Source organism: Gasterosteus aculeatus, chromosome 20 (genome assembly GCF_964276395.1).
Source record: "Gasterosteus aculeatus chromosome 20, fGasAcu3.hap1.1, whole genome shotgun sequence".
In the NCBI taxonomy this organism is placed as follows: Eukaryota; Metazoa; Chordata; class Actinopteri; order Perciformes; family Gasterosteidae; genus Gasterosteus; species Gasterosteus aculeatus.
Genome location: NC_135707.1, coordinates 20,829,910 through 20,851,918, shown reverse-complemented (window position 1 = coordinate 20,851,918; position 22,009 = coordinate 20,829,910). Strand labels below are relative to the sequence as shown.

The 22,009-nt window shown below is 47.6% G+C and overlaps 1 protein-coding gene across 1 annotated transcript in view; it reads left to right on the top strand.

The window, feature by feature from the left end:
• Positions 1-1,034: 1,034 nt before the first annotated feature.
• Positions 1,035-22,009, top strand: part of cdk14 (cyclin dependent kinase 14) — a 116,556-nt gene continuing 95,581 nt past the window's right edge. Inside the window, exons 1-2 of the mRNA XM_040164536.2 lie at positions 1,035-1,695; positions 5,684-5,715. Of these exons, the coding sequence (XP_040020470.1) occupies positions 1,602-1,695; positions 5,684-5,715 (126 nt within the window). The 5' untranslated portion in view covers positions 1,035-1,601. The remainder of the gene's footprint in view (positions 1,696-5,683; positions 5,716-22,009) is intronic.

Here is a 22,009-nt window from a genome sequence, read left to right as displayed (position 1 = left end):
ATTAGTTGTCTTTAAAGGCGGTTTTCTCTAAATCCACCTTCCTGTCCAGTCATTCGTCCCATAATCTCAGGCTTTCTAAGCAGCCGTCTGTTTATTCAACATTTTAATATTACTCGGAAGGATTTTCATTGATATTCATGGTCTGTGATAAATAGTTACGTTTTAGAAAAAGGAGTAAGCAGAAATAGTAACTATTCCAAAGTAACGTGAATTATTCTACTTGTGCTTCAGAAATGAAGGTGAATGTAATCTTCCGTTAACGTAAGTATCATTCATGCGGTTGCTTATTTCCTGTCCTGTGGATGGAGATGGTTTCCTCGCTCGTTACCTGAGATCATTGGGATGGTCCAGATTCCCAGATGGAGCAGCAGTCTGCTCACAGCTGGTGTCCACATGCTGTTCTGGGCTTTGGACCTGGTCCTTCCAAAGGAACCAATGGGTGTGAAAGTGCATTTCATTGGAAAGAAATGAAACCTTTTATTCCCGCAGCGTTGCATATGAATTTACATCTGCAGATGCTTCCACCTCATCTCACTACACCTTTCTGAGCTTCCCCCAGATATGAAGTCCTCAATTACAACTTCTCTATTGTGTCATGTTCAAAATAGCCAATGATGTATTTTATGATGGTAACTTTTGGTGAATTTAGGATTTCAAAAATAGCAAATGTTCTAGTAATTGTTCCCGCGGTCCCTGCATTAGTGCGCTGTAAGCCGCGCGGAAAGACACGTGATGCACGAACACGCTTCTCTAATGCATGCATGCAGATGTTGAGAAGATAACTCCTCAGAGATGTTTGTGCCTTTATTCATTTAAAGTCAGAGTTCTGGTCCACATTCATTGTGGCTAACAGATTAAAGAATACCGCCGGCGTGTGCGTGTGCGTGTGTGTGTGTGGGATGGGGATCGTTTCGCTTGCCCGTGGAAATATTCCTCCTCCTGCACACATTACAGGGCGGCGCTCGCGCTGTGACGGCCGGTCCGCGGGGCGAATGGAAACGCGCCGCTCCGCCGGACTGCGCCAATCCCCGCGCACTGGGGCGGGATCTAGGGGTCGAAGCGAGAGAGAGAGAGAATCCCCAAAATGACATCTAGATTGCGGCGGGGCGGAGAGCGACTGGCACAGAAACGACACCGTGCGAGCGGCAGCCAGCGTGCTGGATTCACCCGAGCAGAAAAGACGCACCGGGCACGCGCGGCGCGTTACGCACGGCAGCAGCTCGGACGCCGCCGCTTCTGACTTTCATGCCTCTTCTGGAGATGTAGTTGCCTTCTTGAGAAAATCCCAAGAAGACATTTGGTGTTCCTAGTTGGTGAGAGAGAGAAGCAGCAGTGAGAGGCTCCGCTTCCTGTTTGCTCTCCGCCAGCAGCGCTGCAGCTGGGCTGAGGGAGCCCCGCAGAGCTCCCCATCAACCGGTCCTCCAACCCGCTCCAACCCGCTCCAGCCCGCTCCAACCCGCTCCGGCCCGCTCCAATCCTGTCCAACCCGCTCCAACCCGCTCCAGCCCGCTCCAACCCGCTCCAACCCGCTCCAGCCCGCTCCAACCCGCTCCAGCCCGGTCCAACCCGCTCCAGCCCGGTCCAGCCGCGCACACAGAGAGATGTGCGACCTGATGCCCTCCTCCCAACCCCCTCAGAAAATCGGAAAAATGAAAAAGTTGAGGAGAACTTTGTCGGAGAGTTTCAGGAGTATTGGTGAGTGTTTTCTTCTTTTCCTTGGAGAAATGTCCATCGTCTAGTCATAGTCCACTAGTCCCACGTAGAGGACAAACTCATTTGTGGCAAAAAGCAGCTGTGGTGCACACTGGGATGCTGATAACATGATGTTACACGTCTGTGTTTGACCACCGACAACTGGACGCTGCTCATCATCCTCATGAATGAATCTTCCCGTACATTCATCATCGGTTCACTTCATACGCCAATAGCTGCTTCTGATTGTGGTGATGCACGTGAGACACGTCCATCTCATTTCTTCTGTTGTCCAACAGAAAACACTCTGCTGCTAAAATAACCACGTGTGTGAGCAGGAATCATCACGCACACGCCGTCGCGTCACTGGTTGTCACTGATGGTGCAGCCATCGCATCCCCGTGCATCTCTCAATCGCACACATACACATGCACACAGGCGCGCACACACACGCACACGCCTTGGCAGAAACCTTCACGTCATTGGCCTTTGCAGCAGCGTGTGCAGAGGAGGAATCTCTGGATGCAGCATGTATGAGGGATGAACAGTCGTGAGGGTCGATGATGCCGGAGAGGAGAGATTGCCATTGACTTTCCTGCTGACGCTCATCTCCCGTTGGCCGTCGTTCCTCTCGTCCGAACCAACATCAAGCTCTCGCCCTGCGCCTCTTAACGCAGCACATCCAAGAGCCGGCGTATGTTCACGTCCTCGCAAGCGTTGGTCCAGCTGATCCCCGTCCTCATCAACGCAGGAGCCCATGCGCCCATTTGATTGGATGAGCGTTGAAGCAGGAGACCGTTGTCCAACCTTTTCTGACCCGTGAGCTCAGGTGTGATGATCATGAGCCAGGTCCTCTGGGAGCAGTCGGTTTGTCATGTGAACTTGGGGGTGGGGACTGTGTTTTAGGAATCATGAAGAAAGCCCCCGACGAAACGCTGCTTCCTCCTGAAGTATTCACGGGCTGTCTTTAAACGAGCTGTGATGACTGAAACTTTACAACATAAACATCGCATTAAAGTTTTAAATATTCCAAATGTCGTGTTGTCGGTTGCAGGATGTGTGAATTACATCAGCTGACAGAAAGTAAACCCAAAATGACCAACAGAGGAGGGGCTACCCCGCCCCCGTGTTCGCCAATACATGTGTGCCCGGGTGCATGGAGCCATAGTGTCCGTGGTCCCCCCACCAGCCTCACAAAACCCCCAAACCCCAAGAGAGAATTCATTACATGTAAGGATGTCTAAATGCCACGAAAAGAGAGATGAATGTTCAATCATCCGCGAGGCAGTGGATGAGTAATGTTAGATCACAACACTGACCACAGTAACTGTGGATAAACCCATTTATAATCATCTGATGATGGACAGCTTCTAATGCAGGTGGTTAATATCAAACCAACATCCGCTTATTCAGAGAGAAAGCTTCACAAAAACCACCTGAATTCCACCTATTCTTTGTAGTGACACCTAAAAACGTAGCTTGGTTTCATCAAAAATGACGATGCTTTGAATTTGTAATTGAAAACGTAATATTTGTGATAAAAATCACAACCCTGCGGTGTGTCCGTAAAGAGTTGATACGTCAAAGTACAGCAGGTGACAGAATTTCAGCTACAACATCGGGAATAATGTTTGTTATAAATATTTGAAAACGTTTCCTGCAAAGTGAGCATGAAATCTAACGCGTGAGCCGCCGCGGCGTCTTTGCTGTACCTGCAGACGGATCCGTGCAGCGAGTGAGTCTCGGTCTGCAGTGTGTGGGGAGTCTTGGGGGAGCGTGTGCATGTGCGATGGACGGTGCTTCTAAACACAAGAAAGAGAAGAGTCATTGTAGTGCCCGAGCAGCCCCCAGAGCCCCCAGAGCCCCCAGAACCCCCAGAGCCCCAAGAACCCCCAGAGCCCCCAAGAACCCCCAGAGCCCCCAGAACCCCCAGAGCCCCCAGAGCCCCAAGAACCCCCAAGATCCCCCAGAGCCCCCAGAGCCCCAAGATCCCCCAGAGCCCCCAGAACCCCCAGAGCCCCCAAGAACCCCCAGAGCCCCCAAGATCCCCCAGAGCCCCCAAGAACCCCCAGAGCCCCCAGAGCCCCAAGAACCCCCAAGAACCCCCAGAGCCCCCAGAGCCCCCAGAACCCCAAGATCCCCCAGAGCCCCCAGAACCCCCAGAGCCCCCAAGAACCCCCAGAGCCCCCAAGATCCCCCAGAGCCCCCAAGAACCCCCAGAGCCCCCAGAGCCCCCAGAACCCCAAGATCCCCCAGAACCCCCAGAGCCCCCTGAACCCCCAAGAACCCCCAGAGCCCCCTGAACCCCCAAGAACCCCCAGAGCCCCAAGAACCCCAAGAACCCCAAGAACCCCCAGAGCCCCCAGAGCCCCAAGAACCCCCAGAGCCCCCAGAACCCCCAGAGCCCCCTGAACCCCCAAGAACCCCCAGAGCCCCCTGAACCCCCAAGAACCCCCAGAGCCCCCAGAGCCCCAAGAACCCCCAGAGCCCCCAGAACCCCCAGAGCCCCCAGAACCCCCAGAGCCCCCTGAACCCCCAAGAACCCCCAGAGCCCCAAGAACCCCCAGAGCCACCCAGAACCCCCAGAGCCCCCTGAACCCCCAGAGCCCCCAGAACCAAGAACCCCCAGAGCCCCCAAGATCCCCCAGAACCCCCAGAGCCCCCAGAGCCCCCTGAACCCCCAGAGCCCCCAGAACCAAGAACCCCCAGAGCCCCAAGAGCCCCCAGAGCCCCCAGAGTGCCAAGAACCCCCAGAACCCCCAGAGCCCCCAGAACCCCCAGAGCCCCAAGAGCCCCCAGAGTGCCAAGAACCCCCAGAGCCCCAAGAACCCCAAGAACTCCCAGAACCCCCAGAGCCCCCTGTCCTTTGGCCACGCTTCTTCCTCGTTAGACAACGTAGTCGTTGTGAGGAGTTAATAACTTCAAAATCATAATCTGCTTTTTAGTATTGCTACCTCGACGCTTCTTGGGCTCTGAAAGGGATTTGGAAATCAAAGTTAAGCAGGTTGGACGCCTCCACCTGTGAAGGATATTGATTATCCACTGCAGCCAATGGAGGAGATCAGTGACCATTGTGGATGTAACAAATATATATATATTTGTTTACATGGCGCATTTTATATTTCCCCGACTATCTCAGGAATAACAACCTGCAAAGTCCTGAGGGGAACTACATTGGCACTTCATTAACTAGTGTAGCATATGCTACGCTAACTACATGCTGCTTTAACTTTTCAATGTTTGTACCAGGCCATGAAGAGATACCAGACTTTACATTATTTAGTCACATTGTCCTCTGTGTTGATCTCCAGGTGATCACTTTTACGCCGTGACCTGTAGCTAATAGCTAATAGCTGCAGCTATTAGAGTTATGATACTATTATATCTTTTTAAGATTCTGTATCAGTTGAACATCCCGGCTGAACCCGTAGGACGGATATTGTAGACCTGTCTGTCCCCAGCTGCTGGGGTCGGGGGTCGGCTAACAGGGACGCGTCGCTATGATAATGGACGGAATCACATCAGAACATCATGAAGAAAACAAAGAGCACGGTTCTGAAATGGCTGCAATGAGCACTGCGGTATTTTTCTTAATGGAAAATCCTGAGTCGTTCCCATTGCTTCGGTTAGGTGTGTGTGTGTGTGTGTGTGTGTTTAGTACAGCGCGAGGGTTCACACACCGTCATAGTTTTCTCTGCTGATGAACAGAGTGGGAAAACAGACTAGTGTTCACACAGTCGGAGACGGACCTGGATGTTGGAGGCCAGAGGAAATGTTTAGTTGCATGAGACATATTTGTGGTCGCATGTGAAAACAAAATGGTTGTATTTTTATTTCCCCCACTGCTCGGGCAGGACGCGTCGGTGGCGTTTCCATCCCTGTTAGCGCTCAGCACTCTGAGTGGGCCGCTCCACGCGAAGCCACATCTGCACTGCTGTTTGTGTTAAACTCTTTATTTGCCTGATTCTTTTCTCCTTTCTTCTTTTTGCAGCTTTCAAGAAGGAGGACAGCGGCTTTGATGAGGTAGGGTGGAAACGTCAACGTCCTCGCCGGCCACTTTCACAACTATGTGTTCAGCGCTGTGGAGCCACTGGAATGACTCCCGACGTGTTGCCGGCCAGATGTTCTCAGGACTGAATTGCAGTTGATTTTTTTTCTATGTCGATCCCGCGATTTCTCAGTGTACTGGGTGCGTGGAATATTCACACGTAGATACAGTTGTGGTCAAGTTTACATACACGTGTAAAGAACATCATGTCATGACTCTCGAGTTTCCTGTTACTTCTACATGTCTGATTTGTCTCTGATAGAGTGATTGGAACAGAGTCTTCTTTGTCACAAAACATTCATGAAGTTGGGTTCTTTTATGACTTTAATATGGGTTAACAGAAGTGATCAAATCTGCTGGGTCATAAATATACATACAGCAACATGAATTAGCAATTTTGGTGACTTAGAAAGTTGGGTCAATGATATGAGCTTCATAGCATGGCCTCTTAACTTCTTGTGAGTGGTTATGAGTGACTACAGCTGGTGACTTCTGAGGCCAGTTAAATAGGGCTCATTTGAACAAGTCAGGAAAGTCACTTGGAGCCATTTCAAAGCAGCTGCAAGTCCCAAGAGCAACCGTGCAAACAATTGTTTGTAAGTATAAAGTGCATGGCACTGTTTTGTCACTGCCACCATCATCAAGAAAACGCAAGCTATGACCTGCTGGTGAGAGAGAATTGGTCAGGGTGGTGAAGAGTCAACAGAGAACCACCAAAAAGCAGATCTGCCAAGAACTAGAAGCTGCTGGAACACAGGTGTCAGTGTCCACAGTCAAGTGTGTTTTGCATCTCCATGGACTGAGAGGCTGCTGTGCAAGAAGGAAGCTCTTGCTCCAAAAGCGGCAGCTTAAGGCTCGACTGTTTGCTGCTGATCACATGGACAAGACCTTCTGGAGGAAAGTTCTGTGGTCAGACGAAATAAAAATCCAGCTGTTTGGCCACAATGCCCAGCAATGTTTGGAGGAGAAAAGGTGAGGCCTTTAACCCCAAGAACACCACGCCTACCGTCAAGCACTGTCAAGTGTCTCACTTTTGTGAGGGTCAAACTGCAGCTCCCCACTTGAAAGGGCAGCTTGCTAAGAAGTGTAGACTGGATTCCACTCAATGACCAAGATTCGGACTTCTTTGCTTTCTTGCTTTTTATTTTTAAAATTGTCCAGGTCAAACCAGGTGAAAAACCTTGAAATACAAACATGAATGTAAGGTCAAAGAAATATAACCCAAGAAACCGTAATCAATTCACATACCCAACATCACATACTTAATTTATAATCTACTGGAAATTAACCTCAAAAAGTAGAACGACAACCCAAATTTAAAGTATCCCAAGACTAAATTAAATACATTTTTAGAACACTATTTAATGAGGATTTTAACCTTTAAACTTTCACAGCTTTTAACTCCGCCGAATACACACAAATCAAGTTTTATCCATCTACTTTTAGCTTGAATACTTTTTAAAACACACATTAAATATATGGACATTTGATCTTGCATTTCATGCCATAAGTAGTCAGCCACTCAAAAGCTCACCGGCTCCTTCTTCAGGCTTTGCAAGCTTTATTCCTGCAGTCTCCTCTTTCCAAGCTCTTCAATCTCGCTTTCTCACACTGCTCGCTCTTCACTGTCCTGTGAGTGAGTGCCTCCAACCCCCCTGATCTCCAGATCCTCTCCACCTGGTGCATTAAAATCTCGGCCTCCAGCCTGAGAGACTCACCTAAACCTACCTCCCAGCCAGAGAGGGGCCCGGTCTGCAACTCAACTCAACAAGCACGGTGGTGGTAGTATTATGCTGTGGGGCTGTTTTGCTGCCAATGGAACTGGTGCTTTACAGAGAGTAAATGGGATAATGAAGAAGGAGGATTACCTTCAAATTCTTCAAGATAACCTAAAATCATCAGCCTGACGGTCGGGTCTCGGGTGCCGACAGGACAATGACCCCAAACACACATCAAAAGTGGTAATAGAACGGCTAAATCAGGGTTTTACAATGGCCTTCCCAAAGTCCCGACTTAAATCTTATTGAGAACATGTGGATAAAGAAACAAGTCCATGTCAGAAAGCCATCAAATATAACTGAACTGCACCAAGTCTGTCAAGAGTAGTGGTCAAAGATTGAACGAGAAGCTTGTGGACGGCTACCAAAACCGCCTAATTGAAGTGGAAATGGCCAAGGGACATGTAACCAAGTACTAGCACTGCTCTGTATATATATATATGTATATTTGTGACCCGGCAGATTTCATCACTTTCTCTATTGACCCATAATAAAGTCATAAAAGAACCAAACTTCATGAGTGTTTTTTGTGACAAAGTCACAAGTATCTGTTCCAATCACTCAGAGAAAAATCAGCCTTGTAGAGATAACGGGAAACTCAAGCGAGACATTATGTTCTTTACGTGTGTGTGTGTGTGTGTGTGTGTAAACTTCCCTCCCTGAGGGTCCGACTCAGCTACGCCTCCGTGAAGGATTCTGCTTGCTGTTCTGTAGTGAAAAGGCGCACGTGACGTCCTCTTGCTGCGTGCTGTTAGATTCTGTCGGTGTTGCTGTTCGTCCACACGTAGATAACTGATGGATAAGGACAGCGCTGCGGCGTACAGCTGGGGTTCTGTACACACTCATGGCCTCCTGTCACTCTCTATGAGGACGAGGGTCCCACACCCTGCAGTATGAGGCAGACATGTCCACCAACCCCCGCGCTCAGAAATGACATGTGATGAGTGAAGGTTCCATTCCAAGAGGAATGAAGGTGTTAAACAAAAGAACACTATCAGTGCTTCTGGAACAACAGACAATAACAACGATTTTACCATTAAAAACAATTCATAAGCATGTGTATATTGCAAATAACCATCTTGGACATTTAGAATTGTTTTTAAATGATGTTCTTCACCATGCATTAAAATAACCAAAGTTATTTCTACCAATCCTCTCTGTTACCTAGTAACACCTCGATACTAGGTATACTAGATGATTTGGCGGTTTCATTGTTTTCAGCCCCGTTGTTTGGAGGCATTTCAGCGGCTCAGACGTTGCTTATTGAATTTGTGATAAGATTGTTGTGTTGATGTGGTGACATGTTGATGACCTTGTTAGTTGGTAGATTCCTTCACTCTGTGATCGACATCCGGGCCGCTAATCGTATTCATTACCCGCGGACGTTTCCTCCGGGCCGGTCGGACAGCTCGACAGCGCTGAGCGTTGCGGCCAGCCGGGAGGTGGAATGCAAAGCAGGTTCAGGCGTAGCAGCTCTGATGATGCTCTCCACTTGAGGGACATCCGCATAGGGACACTGAGCAAAACCGATTTTCCCATTGAGAGGACTTTGGGGACATCTTTATTTTTGTTGGCAGAGGGACATGGGAGCTGGGATTCCATAGACGTCACATGCGTTCGTCAGCAGAGCAGTTTATCAGGCTTCCTGTGATTATTTGCATAAGAAGATATAGCCCCTGCTCTTGTTCGGTTTAACAGCGCAGAACCGACCAGTTCCAGGAGTCGCTGCCATGGGAATCAGCTCGGACCGCTGGCTATAAATGGGCCTCGCTGCTAAGGAGGAATGTAAAGAATCAGAGAAGGAAAAACAACAGGATGTTTGCAAGAAGCTGAATGATGGTGTGCAGCTGAGCCTGTGAGCTTTTGGCTTCTAACAGCACAGCGCCATTGGTTTCTGTGTGACAGCTTGTTGGTTGCTCGATGGTCATTCAATGGGAAACTAATGTGTGGGTGTAAACGGAGATCAGGTGGGTAGGTCGGGCTCAGAGGAGACTGCGTTCAGGCTGCTGGAGTCTCTCCGACCTGAATGAGGATCCGGCTGATTTGGTTCCCCTGTCTGCTTTGTTGGTGGGATCTCTAATGTTGTGAAACAATTCCCTGTCAAATCAAATCAAGTTTAACATAAAGTGTCAGATTGTGTTTGAGGCTTTTGATTAGCTGACAGAAGTTGTGATTGTCAATGATTTTCTCATCCTCGCGTGTTCATTTTTGCCTTGAACGAGTATGTATTTAAACACACACAGTAATTCCTTTTCAGATGTTTTAACTTCAGGTAACTCAGCCACGCTTTCAAAAGTGAGCTAAAGTAGGAATCTGATCTCTGACCTGCTAGATACATGTGTGGATCGCTCTAATACTTCTTATCATCTGAACACACAAACAGATGATATTGGTAAGAATGACCTCCCACTCTCGTCCCGAGTGGATCTCAATCTAAAAGCTGCAGAAGAATTAGACTGAAAATTAGACTTTCTCAAATGGTGAATGACATGTTTGATCACATTTAGCAAACATCAAACCCTGATCAATATTTCTAAATTCCATCAGCATTCACACGGCCTGTTTTCACACAGATTCTCTCGGCCGTCATACGTTGCTGTGGGGTCCCTCCTCTTCAAGGTCACAAACGTGACTATTGGTGGAAGCGTTTCTCAATAGCCGACTCCCCAGTGTGATTGGCCTGCATGGAGGGCAAAGCAGCAACGGCACAGCGCCTTCAATTGATTTCTCTTTCCGGTTGAAGTTCAATTACAGTGTTTATTTTGATGCCCTCTAAGATTCCAATTAATGAGGCGATGTGATAACGTCACCTGAGATAACAAAGACAAAGCCGCCGGTTAAAGCGCAGCGCGGCGGCGTGGCGTGTGGCCCCCGGCTTGGACCGTGGAATGTGCTCCGCTCTGGACTCAATGAGCGTCACGGTCTCCGGTCACACGGGATCAGGGTAAGAGATCCGCCACAGTAACAGCATGATGATTAGAAATAAAGATAGAGGGATGACTTTCACACAACACAAGGTCATTTAGAAGCTTAACTTTTGCATTGGCTTGTAAATGTTTGTCATGTTCATGAGATCTAGAACTAGCATGTATGTTAAAAAATGCTCTTTACTAGAGATTGATCTCCTAAAGGCTCATCAAGTAAGAAAAATTGACGGCTTCCCATTAACAACTAAATGGATGGCCATGAAATTGTTTTATTCTTCCGCAAAACACATGTGTACACAGACCTTTGGTTCCCTCGCTTTTCCTCTGGCACTATCCTGGTTCAATTTTCTATTTTTGCAGCACTGATTTAAATGCTAATAATACGGACGCAGGAAGTGGTCACCATGACATCATCTCGTCACCATCTGGCCTTCTATGGTTATGGATGGATGAATGAATAGTGCTCAGTTCTGGGTATCTAAGTGTGTCTCTACATGCCGTCTCACAAGCTTCAGCTTCAGTGAAAGGGCTCGCAGCTTTCAAACAAAGGGCCGTAGATACACGGCATGGTAACAATTCATCCTAAATCACCAACGGGACCATCTATCTGCGGGTGGACAGGCTGCCTCGGTGCAGCCGCTTATTGCAAGAACAATACAAAATCAATCCGGCACTCACGGCCATTGTCGTATCTCAGACACAACGTGGTGGCCCGGTTGGGCCGTTCTTTAGTAGGGACGAGTTTCCACTGCTGAAGACGTGTGGATGTCTTATTTCCTCCACGTGTCAATTCATTCTGTTCGTTCAGTCCTTGTATACTCTTGTGTAGTGTGTGAGGTCACACTCGGACTATTTGCTTTTGTCTCGATAATCAGGAGTATAATATCAGTCTCTGCAGTCTTTGAGTCCCTTCGAAGGAAAAAAAGTCAGAATGAGTACAATGGTGCAGACGTTTTGTCTGATCTCGAGGCTTTTTACAACTAAACACATTTTAAGGTGGTATGAGACCCTTTGTCTGCTACGGCCTAAGCGCCATGCTTGATTCCACGGCAACCTCTATAGCAGGGGTGCCCACACTTTTCCAGCTGGCAAGCTACTTTTCAATCGATCAAGTCATGACGATCTACCCCCCCCCACGTCGGCCGGTCCTCGGGCCGGGGGTCTAGTAGTCGGAAAGCGAGTAGTAGCGGTGATGCAACAACAAATCGTCACAACCATAGATTCTTGTTCATGACCTTACTGGAATGACTTGTACTGGTTGGAGTTGCTTTGGAAGGAAATTCAATGCGTCAGTTAGCGAGGATCGCTAATTAGCACGAGGAAAGCACCATTAAGCCGTGGGTTTTGGTACATTTTGACATGATTAACGTGTCTCCTGTTACTTCTAGTCATGGTGTTTGCTGCTTGTCCAGCTTTCTTCCTGTTGACCTACTTATAACGTACTAGTAACGGATAAAGATGCAAAGGGGCGGTGAATCGAAAGCTTCAGGACATCCATCATGCAGCCACATGTTCTTCCTACAGCTGAGGGCAAGCGACAGTGTTAAGGGTCAAGATTGGGACCTTAGAAATAAGTAAATCAATGTACTTTATAGATCAAATATATGTACATGTGATTGTCTGCTGTCCCATTCAATAGCCCCAACTTAGCGTATAGCCTTTTAGCTTCATTGAACTCACTGACTCCATATGACTCCCACCACGGCGACTCATCCTGACTGACTGATTGTCACAGTTCAAGCTGTCGCTGCGAGCCATGTTTGCTCGGCTCCGTCCATCTGATTCGACACAGCGGACTGTTGGTTGAGGGTTTGGGTCAGAAATTCCCCCAATCTGCGATCCATCGACAACTGAAAGACTCGTAAACCCCCTGTTTGCGCTGGAGGAGGCCATGTTGAAGAGTCATTTAATATTACTAATCGTGACTTTTCCTTCCCCGGCGTCCGAGCGTGAGGGCTATCTGTATAGATTGGCCAGGCTTCCTCGGCTATCCCTCACACCAGCCTCAGGCTGCTGGAGAGGTATTTCTAAATGAGTTCTCTCAGCTGTCGTGGTCAGCAGGAGGCCTTCGGCATTCGCAAAGGGGCTGCATCTCATTATGACTTTTGAGCGGCCTAATAGCGTCTTTAATTAACCCTCCGCTAATCGGCCCTGGAGGAAGCGTAATGGATTAAATATTGCTGAGGTATTAGAATGTAAATGGAAACCCGGAGCCGGCCCAGTGGGCCTCTTTCACGAATCACGCAGCGATGATAGCGTTGGATGTGACGCCCCATCCATCATGCTGAAGGCTGTGGAGCTCCCCATATGCTCCGTGTTGTTGGCGTGTGCAGACAGGAAATGGGGCCCTGACTGCGCACCAGAGGAAGTTATCGAGGAAGGTGATCCAAGGAAGTGAGTAATAAGCAGGGTAATGGGATGGAACTGACCCAACCTGCCGCTTATGTTGTGGCTTTATGGGAGCAGGCAGGCGGCCTCGTATTGCTCGTTACCCTTGCAGATTTTGAGGAAAGGTACGACTGAAAGTTTGCATCTCCCGCCAGCTTTTATAGATCCATTTGACCCAACAAAAGGAATGTGTGATATTTTGTCTAATTGTACAATAAAAAATATAAATAAAAAAATGTTTAGACTTTCCTGATAAGAAAGAAGGTTCGCCGTCCATCTGTCTGGGACGAGGGCGAACGTATTCCTTGGCCTTCAGGGGTTGCTAGGAGACGTCCCTTTCCAACCACAGACATAGGTCGCTTAACTTAAAGTAGTTTTTCTTATAGTATTAAGAATACAATCTTATTTGTTTTGCCACTCTCAGCACAAATCGCTGTCAACTGAGTGCTTGTATATGATCATCTCATGAAATGAATCTGTCAAACAGCTGCTGTGCATTCATCACAAGAGATTCTCCACTACTGTGCATTAGACATCTTTTATATTACACATTTCATAGTTCAGTTCATATAGAAATGTTCTATGAGCTTCTCTTAGAAATGGTTGCCCATGACAGGGAGAGGACGGTGGAGAGTTGACTGGAAACGAGGAAAAATGACAGTTTTGGTGGTTGCTACATCTTTTATAAAGAGAACCAGTTCTCAATGATATGCTGTTCAATATCGACAATCTACATAGGCTTTGATCGGTTAATATCGGTTCATTTAAAGGAACCCATGAGCAGCAAACTACCATGATTTACTGGCTAACAATAGAGACAAAGAAAGTCCAACTGTTTCCATTACTCGATTATTTCTATTCTCAAAGTGTCCCCTGATTAAAAGATTCAGAAACATTAGGTTGCGACACAATAGCCTCATGTGACCCAAGGCTAAATATGTCAGTACAAAGAATAGTGTTATCAATTCTGTTTAATAAGCAATTTTCTATTATTTCCCATCTTTCCTGAGTTCTCGGGAAAGGAATGAACAGCCTATCAAGTATACGCCAGTTAAGCACAGTGGTTGATGTAAAAATAAGCCCTGCATTTTAAATGAGCTTTTACATTAAAGACACGTAGTGTTAAAATGCGCTTTGAGTGGTCAGACTATACACGTACAGACGTTTAAATGCATCTCCAACGCTCAACAAAAGTGCACAAAATAAGCATCAGTTATGCGTGTACATGGTGTTGAACAGATCGGGCTGATAAACTCTCTGTAGACCTTCATATCGGGGCAGAATCCAGTCCTTTCGTTGGCGGCTAGTCTGTCATACCAAGCCAAAATAATTGATGTCAGCATCAAATGTCAAGGTAAATATTTCCTTTTATGAATGGCCTGTGTGTGGAAGGAAAGTGCTGACCTTTGCAGTAAGAAAATACCAGCTCTTCTCTCAGAGAGAATATTGTTTCTTTTCCTTAAAAAGGGGTCAGGTTTTGGTCATGGTGTGTTTCTGGGGCATTGTGGGTCTCTGTGTACCTGCACGTGTTTGTGAAAGCTTGGCTTTGTGTGAATCTGGTCTTGCATCAGCATCTCACCCCCATTGTTAGACCCAGGAGGCCCTCAGAGGGAGCATGACACTTTTAGGAGGCCAGAAACGAAAGAGGAACATGGGAACAATATATTGTGGATGGCAGTTAGTGACTTTGGTACATTACTGTACTTATGAGTTGGGAAATCTTTTTAGTATGGATTAAATACTGTTCCCTTGAGGTTGCACTAATAAATATATATACATATATATATATATATATATATATATATATATATATATCAATTCCCTTGGTATAGGCCAGAATGACAAATGATAGCTCTGCCTCAGGGGACTGAACAATCATCATCGTGCCTAAAAGAATAACTTTTGTTTTGAGTTTAATGAAGGTGCAGGTTATCCAGGTTTTGATGTTCTTAAAACATTCCTGTAATCATTTTCTGTAGGCTCTTTTTGGCCTCTTGTCTGAAAATCTTTGTGTTATTTTTTCTAACCACCGTGTGTGTTTGTATGTATATATTGTACCCAGCATGCAGTTCGGCGGGGTCATTTTTATAAATGTACAATTATTAGTGTTACAAATTGTCGTGGTGTTTTACCCTGTTAAAGAGTGATTGTTGTTCTGACGTTATAACCATGACTCAAGCTCAACACGCGTAAGACAAGTAGCTTTGATCGCTGGACGCTCCGACGACCAACGCCAGTTGTTACGGCAAAACACCGGTATGAACGGCTCGTGGGATATTCATACCGTACGTAAATCTTATACCGTTTAAACCGGTCCAGTCATTACTACTGAGCTCCAACGGAATACACGGCTCAACAATCTGTCTCCGTCGTTAATCATGTGGCGTCATGTCGTCAGAACTGCAAAAGAATGTGAACCCCCCTCTGGTGTGACCTATGTGACCTACAGTTTCCTGAAGAGCGATATCCTGCAATCAGTCCTGTTGATGGCCTCCCTCTCTCGAACATTTGACAATTGCAAATTGGGAGAGTTGAGACTCTGTTCCAAAGCCCATACCAAGGTAGTGATACACGTACTGTACTTTGCCCCCAGAGCCTTCGCCTTTGGTGGAAAGCGGCACGGAGCTCGAGGCTCTCGTGTTGCTGCTTTGTTAAAGCATCTAATCCCCATCCAATGATGGCGGCGGCACGCTCCGTCGCCACATTCAAACCTTTTTCAATCAAAGCAACTAGCAGGAACATGCATATGTGTTGGTGGCAGCAATGTGACAAACACTACAAGGAAAAGGTCAAAATATGAATATTTAATCATTGTTGCAACACATGCCGACAGGACTAATTAAACATGTACATTTAAGAAACCCTCTACCAGACTAAAGGGTCCATCTAATGAACATAGACAGTGCTATTTACACAAAGCATCACAATCAGCTGCATGCAGTAAACCTACAGCAGCGCTGCATTTAACCCACTCTGCCTGTTGAATACCTCTCACATGTAGTCTGCACAGCACGCAGCAGCACAAAGGGCCCACAGAAGCGTGAGGCGGCCATATGAATATCTTTTTATGTTTTCCCTTCCACAGAAAGTTGACAGGCTCCCTCGCTGAATCTGGGCTGGCAACAAAGGATGCCTTTCATCCTCTGTGGCCGCGTCGCTGTCTGCAGCAGGCTGCAACCTTCCCTTATCTAGCTCCAGATAAAGCACTTTGTCATGCAACAGTTTCCCACTACCACCGCCAGAGGATTCGAGGCTTCCTCCCTCCCTGACGGAGAGCTGTTTGAGAGGCAGCACTTCACGTTTATGGCCCCACACGGCTGCACCATCCCAATCCACGCCACGTTAACCCGAGGCCTTTCAGATTATTACAATAAAAAGAACATATGTTGGAGTTTTCCTGACTGCTGCACTAGTTTTAGTCTCAGTAGTATTCTGGTATCATTCTGTGGCTTTTTAACTTGTGTGTCATGTCAGCATACTCAGGCTACATCCCAATGGTCCCCAGTGTTGTTGCGGTCCATCCCGATGTTAGCAGAAAGGCTTCCTGTTTATACCAGTCAGCGATACAACAGGCTGATCAGTAAATACCATCTCTCATGCCAAACTGTGGCCTGTTTTAACTGCTGAAATAGACGTTCTCATTAAGCAACCAGGCGTCTTTTTTATGTCTATATCCAATAGAAGATGCAGACTTTTCGAAGATATGGACTGATATTAAGCGGAGATCTATATTAACCTCAACATGGCCAATTGTAGATCCAGTCACTGCGGCTGTTGTTGGGTGAGTCAGCAGTGATATCATCTCTGCTGTATTCGCCCATCCTCCCTGCCAACATGTCTCAGAGAACAAAAATGTTCTGTAAAAAAGAAGAGGATCATGAGACGTTCTCTGGAGCAACTTCAAAAACTGTTGCCTGCATCTGTCACTTACTCACAAACTACATATTGGCTCTGTGAGACTTTCTGATCAATAACGTCCCATCTTTCAGAAGAAAAAGATTCCACACACTTTACCCGTTAGTACGAGGTCTTTGAAGGCCCATTGCAGCAGCCTGTTGGAGACGCATTGCCATCTGCTGGCCACACTTTCAGTCAATCTGTCATCCTTTCCAGCACCGGGACAGACGCCCTTTAGTGTCTCCTGTTGAGCAGCTCTTGCTATTACCTCAGAGTCCACATGCCTCCCAGTGATGCCTTGGGACAACAGATGTACGCAATTAAGGCTACGTGAGACATTTCTCTCCCCACAGCGCGTGATTTAGTAAGCATCAGTGGAATTCTCCTTTGCTTGAGTCTTAAAAGCTGCAAGGCTACAGTAAGGGAAGCAAAGAAGCGAGCCAAGGTCAGTCCAGCTTTAGGAGTCACGCCTGTTTACAGCAGTGTGCTCAGTGATGAATCAGGATTATGGCATTGCTTTCATTTCTGCAGCAGCTCTGTCTGTTTCATGTGCTCCTGTTATGTCCTTCAGCGGACTTTCATTCTGATTCACATTTCCAGTTTCAGCCCTCAGAGCGAGCAAACGGGCAGACTCATGAGACGTTTGACCACCAACACAAAGAAGCACACCCCCTCCGGCCAACATGTTGTTTTACCAATTAAGTTTAAGATGGAATGGCGACGCTCGAGAGACAAAATGTTTTTCCAATCAGCAGTTTTTATATTTCTGATTGGCTGTCCCTGTGTTTGATTGGGTCTGCTCCTCTATCGATCTGCCCGAGGCCCCAGAGGTGGCAGGCAATGTGTTGAGCGCAGCAGAATAACAATGACGGGCTACTCGGAGGCTCTATTTCTTCTGATGAGAAGCCAGAGACATCAGCAGGATCCTACAGCCTGATACAGGCAGCAGCAGGAGGAGGGGTGGGGGTGTGATGTGATATCTGATTTCAAGGGGAATTTAGGCCTGGCTCTAGTGCAGGGGTGTCAAATCCATTTTAGGTAAGGGGCACATACTGCCCACCTTGATGTTAAGTGGGCCAGACCAGTAAAATCACGGTTCGGTCGGCGGGTGGCGGGCGCGGATGGTTCGGTCGCCGGAGGGCGGGCGTGGATGGTTCGGGGGGCAGGCGCGGATGGTTCAGTCAGCGGGGGGCGGGCGCGGATGGTTCGGTCGGCGGAGGGCGGGGGTGGATGGTTCGGTCAGCGGGGGACGGGCGTGGATGGTTCGGGGGGCGGAGGGCGGGGGTGGATGGTTCGGTCAGCGGGGGACGGGCGTGGATGGTTCGGGGGGCAGGCGCGGATGGTTCGGTCGGTGGGCGTGAATGGTTCGGAGGGCAGGCGCGGATGGATCGGTCGGCAGGGGGCGGGCGTGGATGGTTCGGTCGGCGGGCGTGGATGGTTCGGGGGGCGGGCGTGGATGGTTCGGTCGGCGGGCGTGGATGGTTCGGGGGGCGGGCGTGGATGGTTCGGGGGGCAGGCGTGGATGGTTCGGGGGGCGGGCGTGGATGGTTCGGTCGGCGGGCGTGAATGGTTCGGGGGGCAGGCGTGGATGGTTCGGGGGGCGGGCGTGGATGGTTCGGTCGGCGGGCGTGAATGGTTCGGGGGCGGGCGTGGATGGTTCGGGGGCGGGCGTGGATGGTTCGGTCGGCGGGCGTGGATGGTTCGGGGGCGGGCGTGGATGGTTCGGTTGGCGGGCGTGAATGGTTCGGGGGGCAGGCGTGGATGGTTCGGGGGGCGGGCGTGGATGGTTCGGTCGGCGGGCGTGAATGGTTCGGGGGCGGGCGTGGATGGTTCGGGGGCGGGCGTGGATGGTTCGGTCGGCGGGCGTGGATGGTTCGGGGGCGGGCGTGGATGGTTCGGTTGGCGGGCGTGAATGGTTCGGGGGGCAGGCGTGGATGGTTCGGGGGGCGGGCGTGGATGGTTCGGTCGGCGGGCGTGAATGGTTCGGGGGCGGGCGTGGATGGTTCGGGGGCGGGCGTGGATGGTTCGGGGGCGGGCGTGGATGGTTCGGTCGGCGGGGCGTCGTATCAACAAGGCGTATATGAAAGTGACTTTGTGATCTAGGTCCATGTTGCCCTCTGTTGTAAACCAGATCAGATTCACACACATTTTCGACAAATCGCTTGTTCTTTCCAGTTTTGCATCTTAACACTACAATTCGGTGGGTGTTCGTCACACAATCTGACACCCCAGAAAATGATTAATCTTCTACAGCCTGTGACAGATTGCCTCCGAGACTTGACACTGTGACACCGGCGTCATGTTGTTAATGCAAAACGTGCTAGTGTAAAATAGACACAACAATGAATTTTAAACAAAAATATGTAGCATGTCTAGTTAATAGCAAGTCTGAAACTAAATCATTGACATCAATATGGAATCACAATATTCACAAAATAAATATTAACTTAAGTCTTAGAATTGATATTCACCACTGTAGGGACAACCACCATCAGATGTAACCAGTATCTGATACAACCAGCAAAGCTCTTTTGTACTCTCGTAGTCTACATCGCTGACTTGCTGCCATGTAGCAACACCCCTCACGATGCACGACTTAAGAGTCGCTGTGTGAGAAGCAACACCCACCATCAGCATTGATTCAGAGAAGCCAGGGCTCCTTCCTGGATGACCTCTGCTGTCATCCAAGAATGCAGATCTTTCAAAATGCTGCTGCAGGACACCCCAAACCGCACAACACACTAAGCATGGATCTGATAACACGAAACCACCTGCGTGAAACGCCGCCGGCCGATAAGAAACTACAAATCATCATTTGTTTTCAGCCCATGTGTCAATAGTCAGACTATTCCACATTAAGAGTGAAGATTTGAATTCGAGCACCGCCATGTATTATCACATTACAAATGGACAAAAAATCACAGAAAACAAAATTAATTTTGCAACTACTGCAAACTACTATGCAATTACCAGACCAATATCTGAATCAGCAACAAACAATAATGTGGTGAGCACAAGAGAGACAGTGTGTGTGTTGGGTTGTAGATGTTTACGGTGTTAAATCCTTTTAAAATGCTAATAATGTCCACTGCATTTTGTTACGGTCTAAACCGATTTGCGTCTGCTGTGGCTCATAAATTGACTCCACTTTAGATCCAATCCGAGCCGCCTTACTGTGAATTTCACACATTGCTGCCTCACTACCATGGAACAGACATGTGGTTCCTCTGGCAACCTGACTGTCAGTCAAGGTCAACCATGGCGGAGGGAAAGAAGCAGCAAAGGGTGAACAAAGGAAAAGGGCCCTGCATCCAATGATTAGTGTTTTGATTTGGACGGCAGCTTCTTCTCCTGTGTGTGTGTGTGTGTGTGTGTGTTACAATGAAGTACTTGGTTACAGTGTAGTACTTGGGGTTACACCATTTTAGTTGGGTTACACCAACATGGATTCATGCTCAAACTTAAGTGAATGATGGTTTAACTTTAAATTCTGTTGCAACAGACTTTTAAACTTGATTAAATTAAACAAGGGTTCAATTTACACCCGTCCTTACTTTCTATTTAATGTAATGCTGTTTGCACAAAAACCCTGAGACGCCCCCGTCCATTGTCAAACCGCTTATCCTGCACACCTGTTCGCAGGGGGCTGGAGTCTGTCCAGCCAACTTCAGGCGATAGACGGGTTCATCCTGGACTGGTCACCAGCCAATCACAGGGCTACACAGAGACACACAACCATTCACACTCACACACCTACGGGCAATTTAGAGTCAATTAACCTGATCCCCAGAGCATGTCTTTGGACTGTGGGAGGAAGCCGGAGAACCCGGAGAGAACCATGCAGACACGGGGAGAACATGCAGACTGCACACAGAAAGGCCACTGGGCGGAGTGGAACCAGGACCTTCCTGCTGTGAGGAGACGGTGCTGACCACCACACCACCCAAAATATAAGATTTGAATCTGAAAATATGAAATCCGCAACCAAAAAGTATAATACAGTGTAGCCCATGTAAAAAAACATGTATACATTCAGTGTTAATAAATAGTTTGACTCAATAAATCAATAAATAAACTAAACAGTTAATTAAAAAAAGAATTAGCGAACAATTAAAATTTTTCTTAGATACTAATAGTATCTTAAATAATTTCCAATCTGGCTTTAGGAAGCAACACAGTACAGTCACCGCCGCCCTCAGGGTTCGGTCCTGGGACCTATTTTATTTTCTTTGATCTTTGTGTAATGCTGCTTATCACTTTTTTATGCTGACGACAGTGTTATTTATTGTTGTGCGTCCTCACTGGTGCTTGCATTTCAGTTGTTACAATCTGCTTTTAACGCTGTACAGGACCACCTACAAAATCTCAAATTGGTTTTAAATGCCAACAAATCAAAAATCATTGTGTTGTCAAAAGCTCCTTACTCAAATGAAAATGTATCTGTAAAAACTGCCCAAGGTAACCCAATCGAGATTGTCACCAATTATAAATACTTAGGTGTTCTTTTAGATAGGGAGCCCTCTTTTAAATTACATATTGAAAACCTGGTAAAACTCGTCAACTTTTTTACCTTTAGTTGACTATGGAGATGTGCTGTGCATATGTGCTTCGTCCAAAGGCCTAGCAGCTCTGGACACTGTATATCTTCACTCACACATCACTGTCAGCTTTACATGACGTCCGGGTGGCCATCTCTGGGCTCTCGGAGAGAAACTCACTGGTTGTCCTTGATCTATAAGGCTCTCCTCGGTATGGTTCCGTCTCCATCTAGTTGACTCTTCCATGGAGCAGAAAACCGGTACGCTTTGAGGTCCAGTGATATTTACTGCTTGTACATTCCACGAGTGCGGACAGAATTGGGGGAAAAAGCGTTCAGTTTTGCCGCCCCATCAACCTGGAACAATCTCCAGGCTGAACTGAAATTGTCTGAACTTGTATCTTTTAATGTTTTCCGACTGGTTGAAAATGAGATCTGGATCTCAATGGGACTTTTAGCTGGTTAAATAAAGGTAAAATAAAAAAAATAAAAGTTAAGGTTAAACTACATATTTAATTTGTGTGATAAAATGTACGGTTGTTGGTGTTTTTATGTTTCCCTTCTGATAGAAGCGTCGATGTGACGTGTTCTGTCAGTAGTGTTTGTGGTCACATGACTGGGCGGACGGGGGCGCGCGCGAGGAGAGAGCGCGCGGGCGAGCGCGAGAGGGAATAGCTGGTTAACGGGTTTTGTTCAAAGTGTTACGGAAAGGGTAATATTTCAATGATGTATGAATTATCAG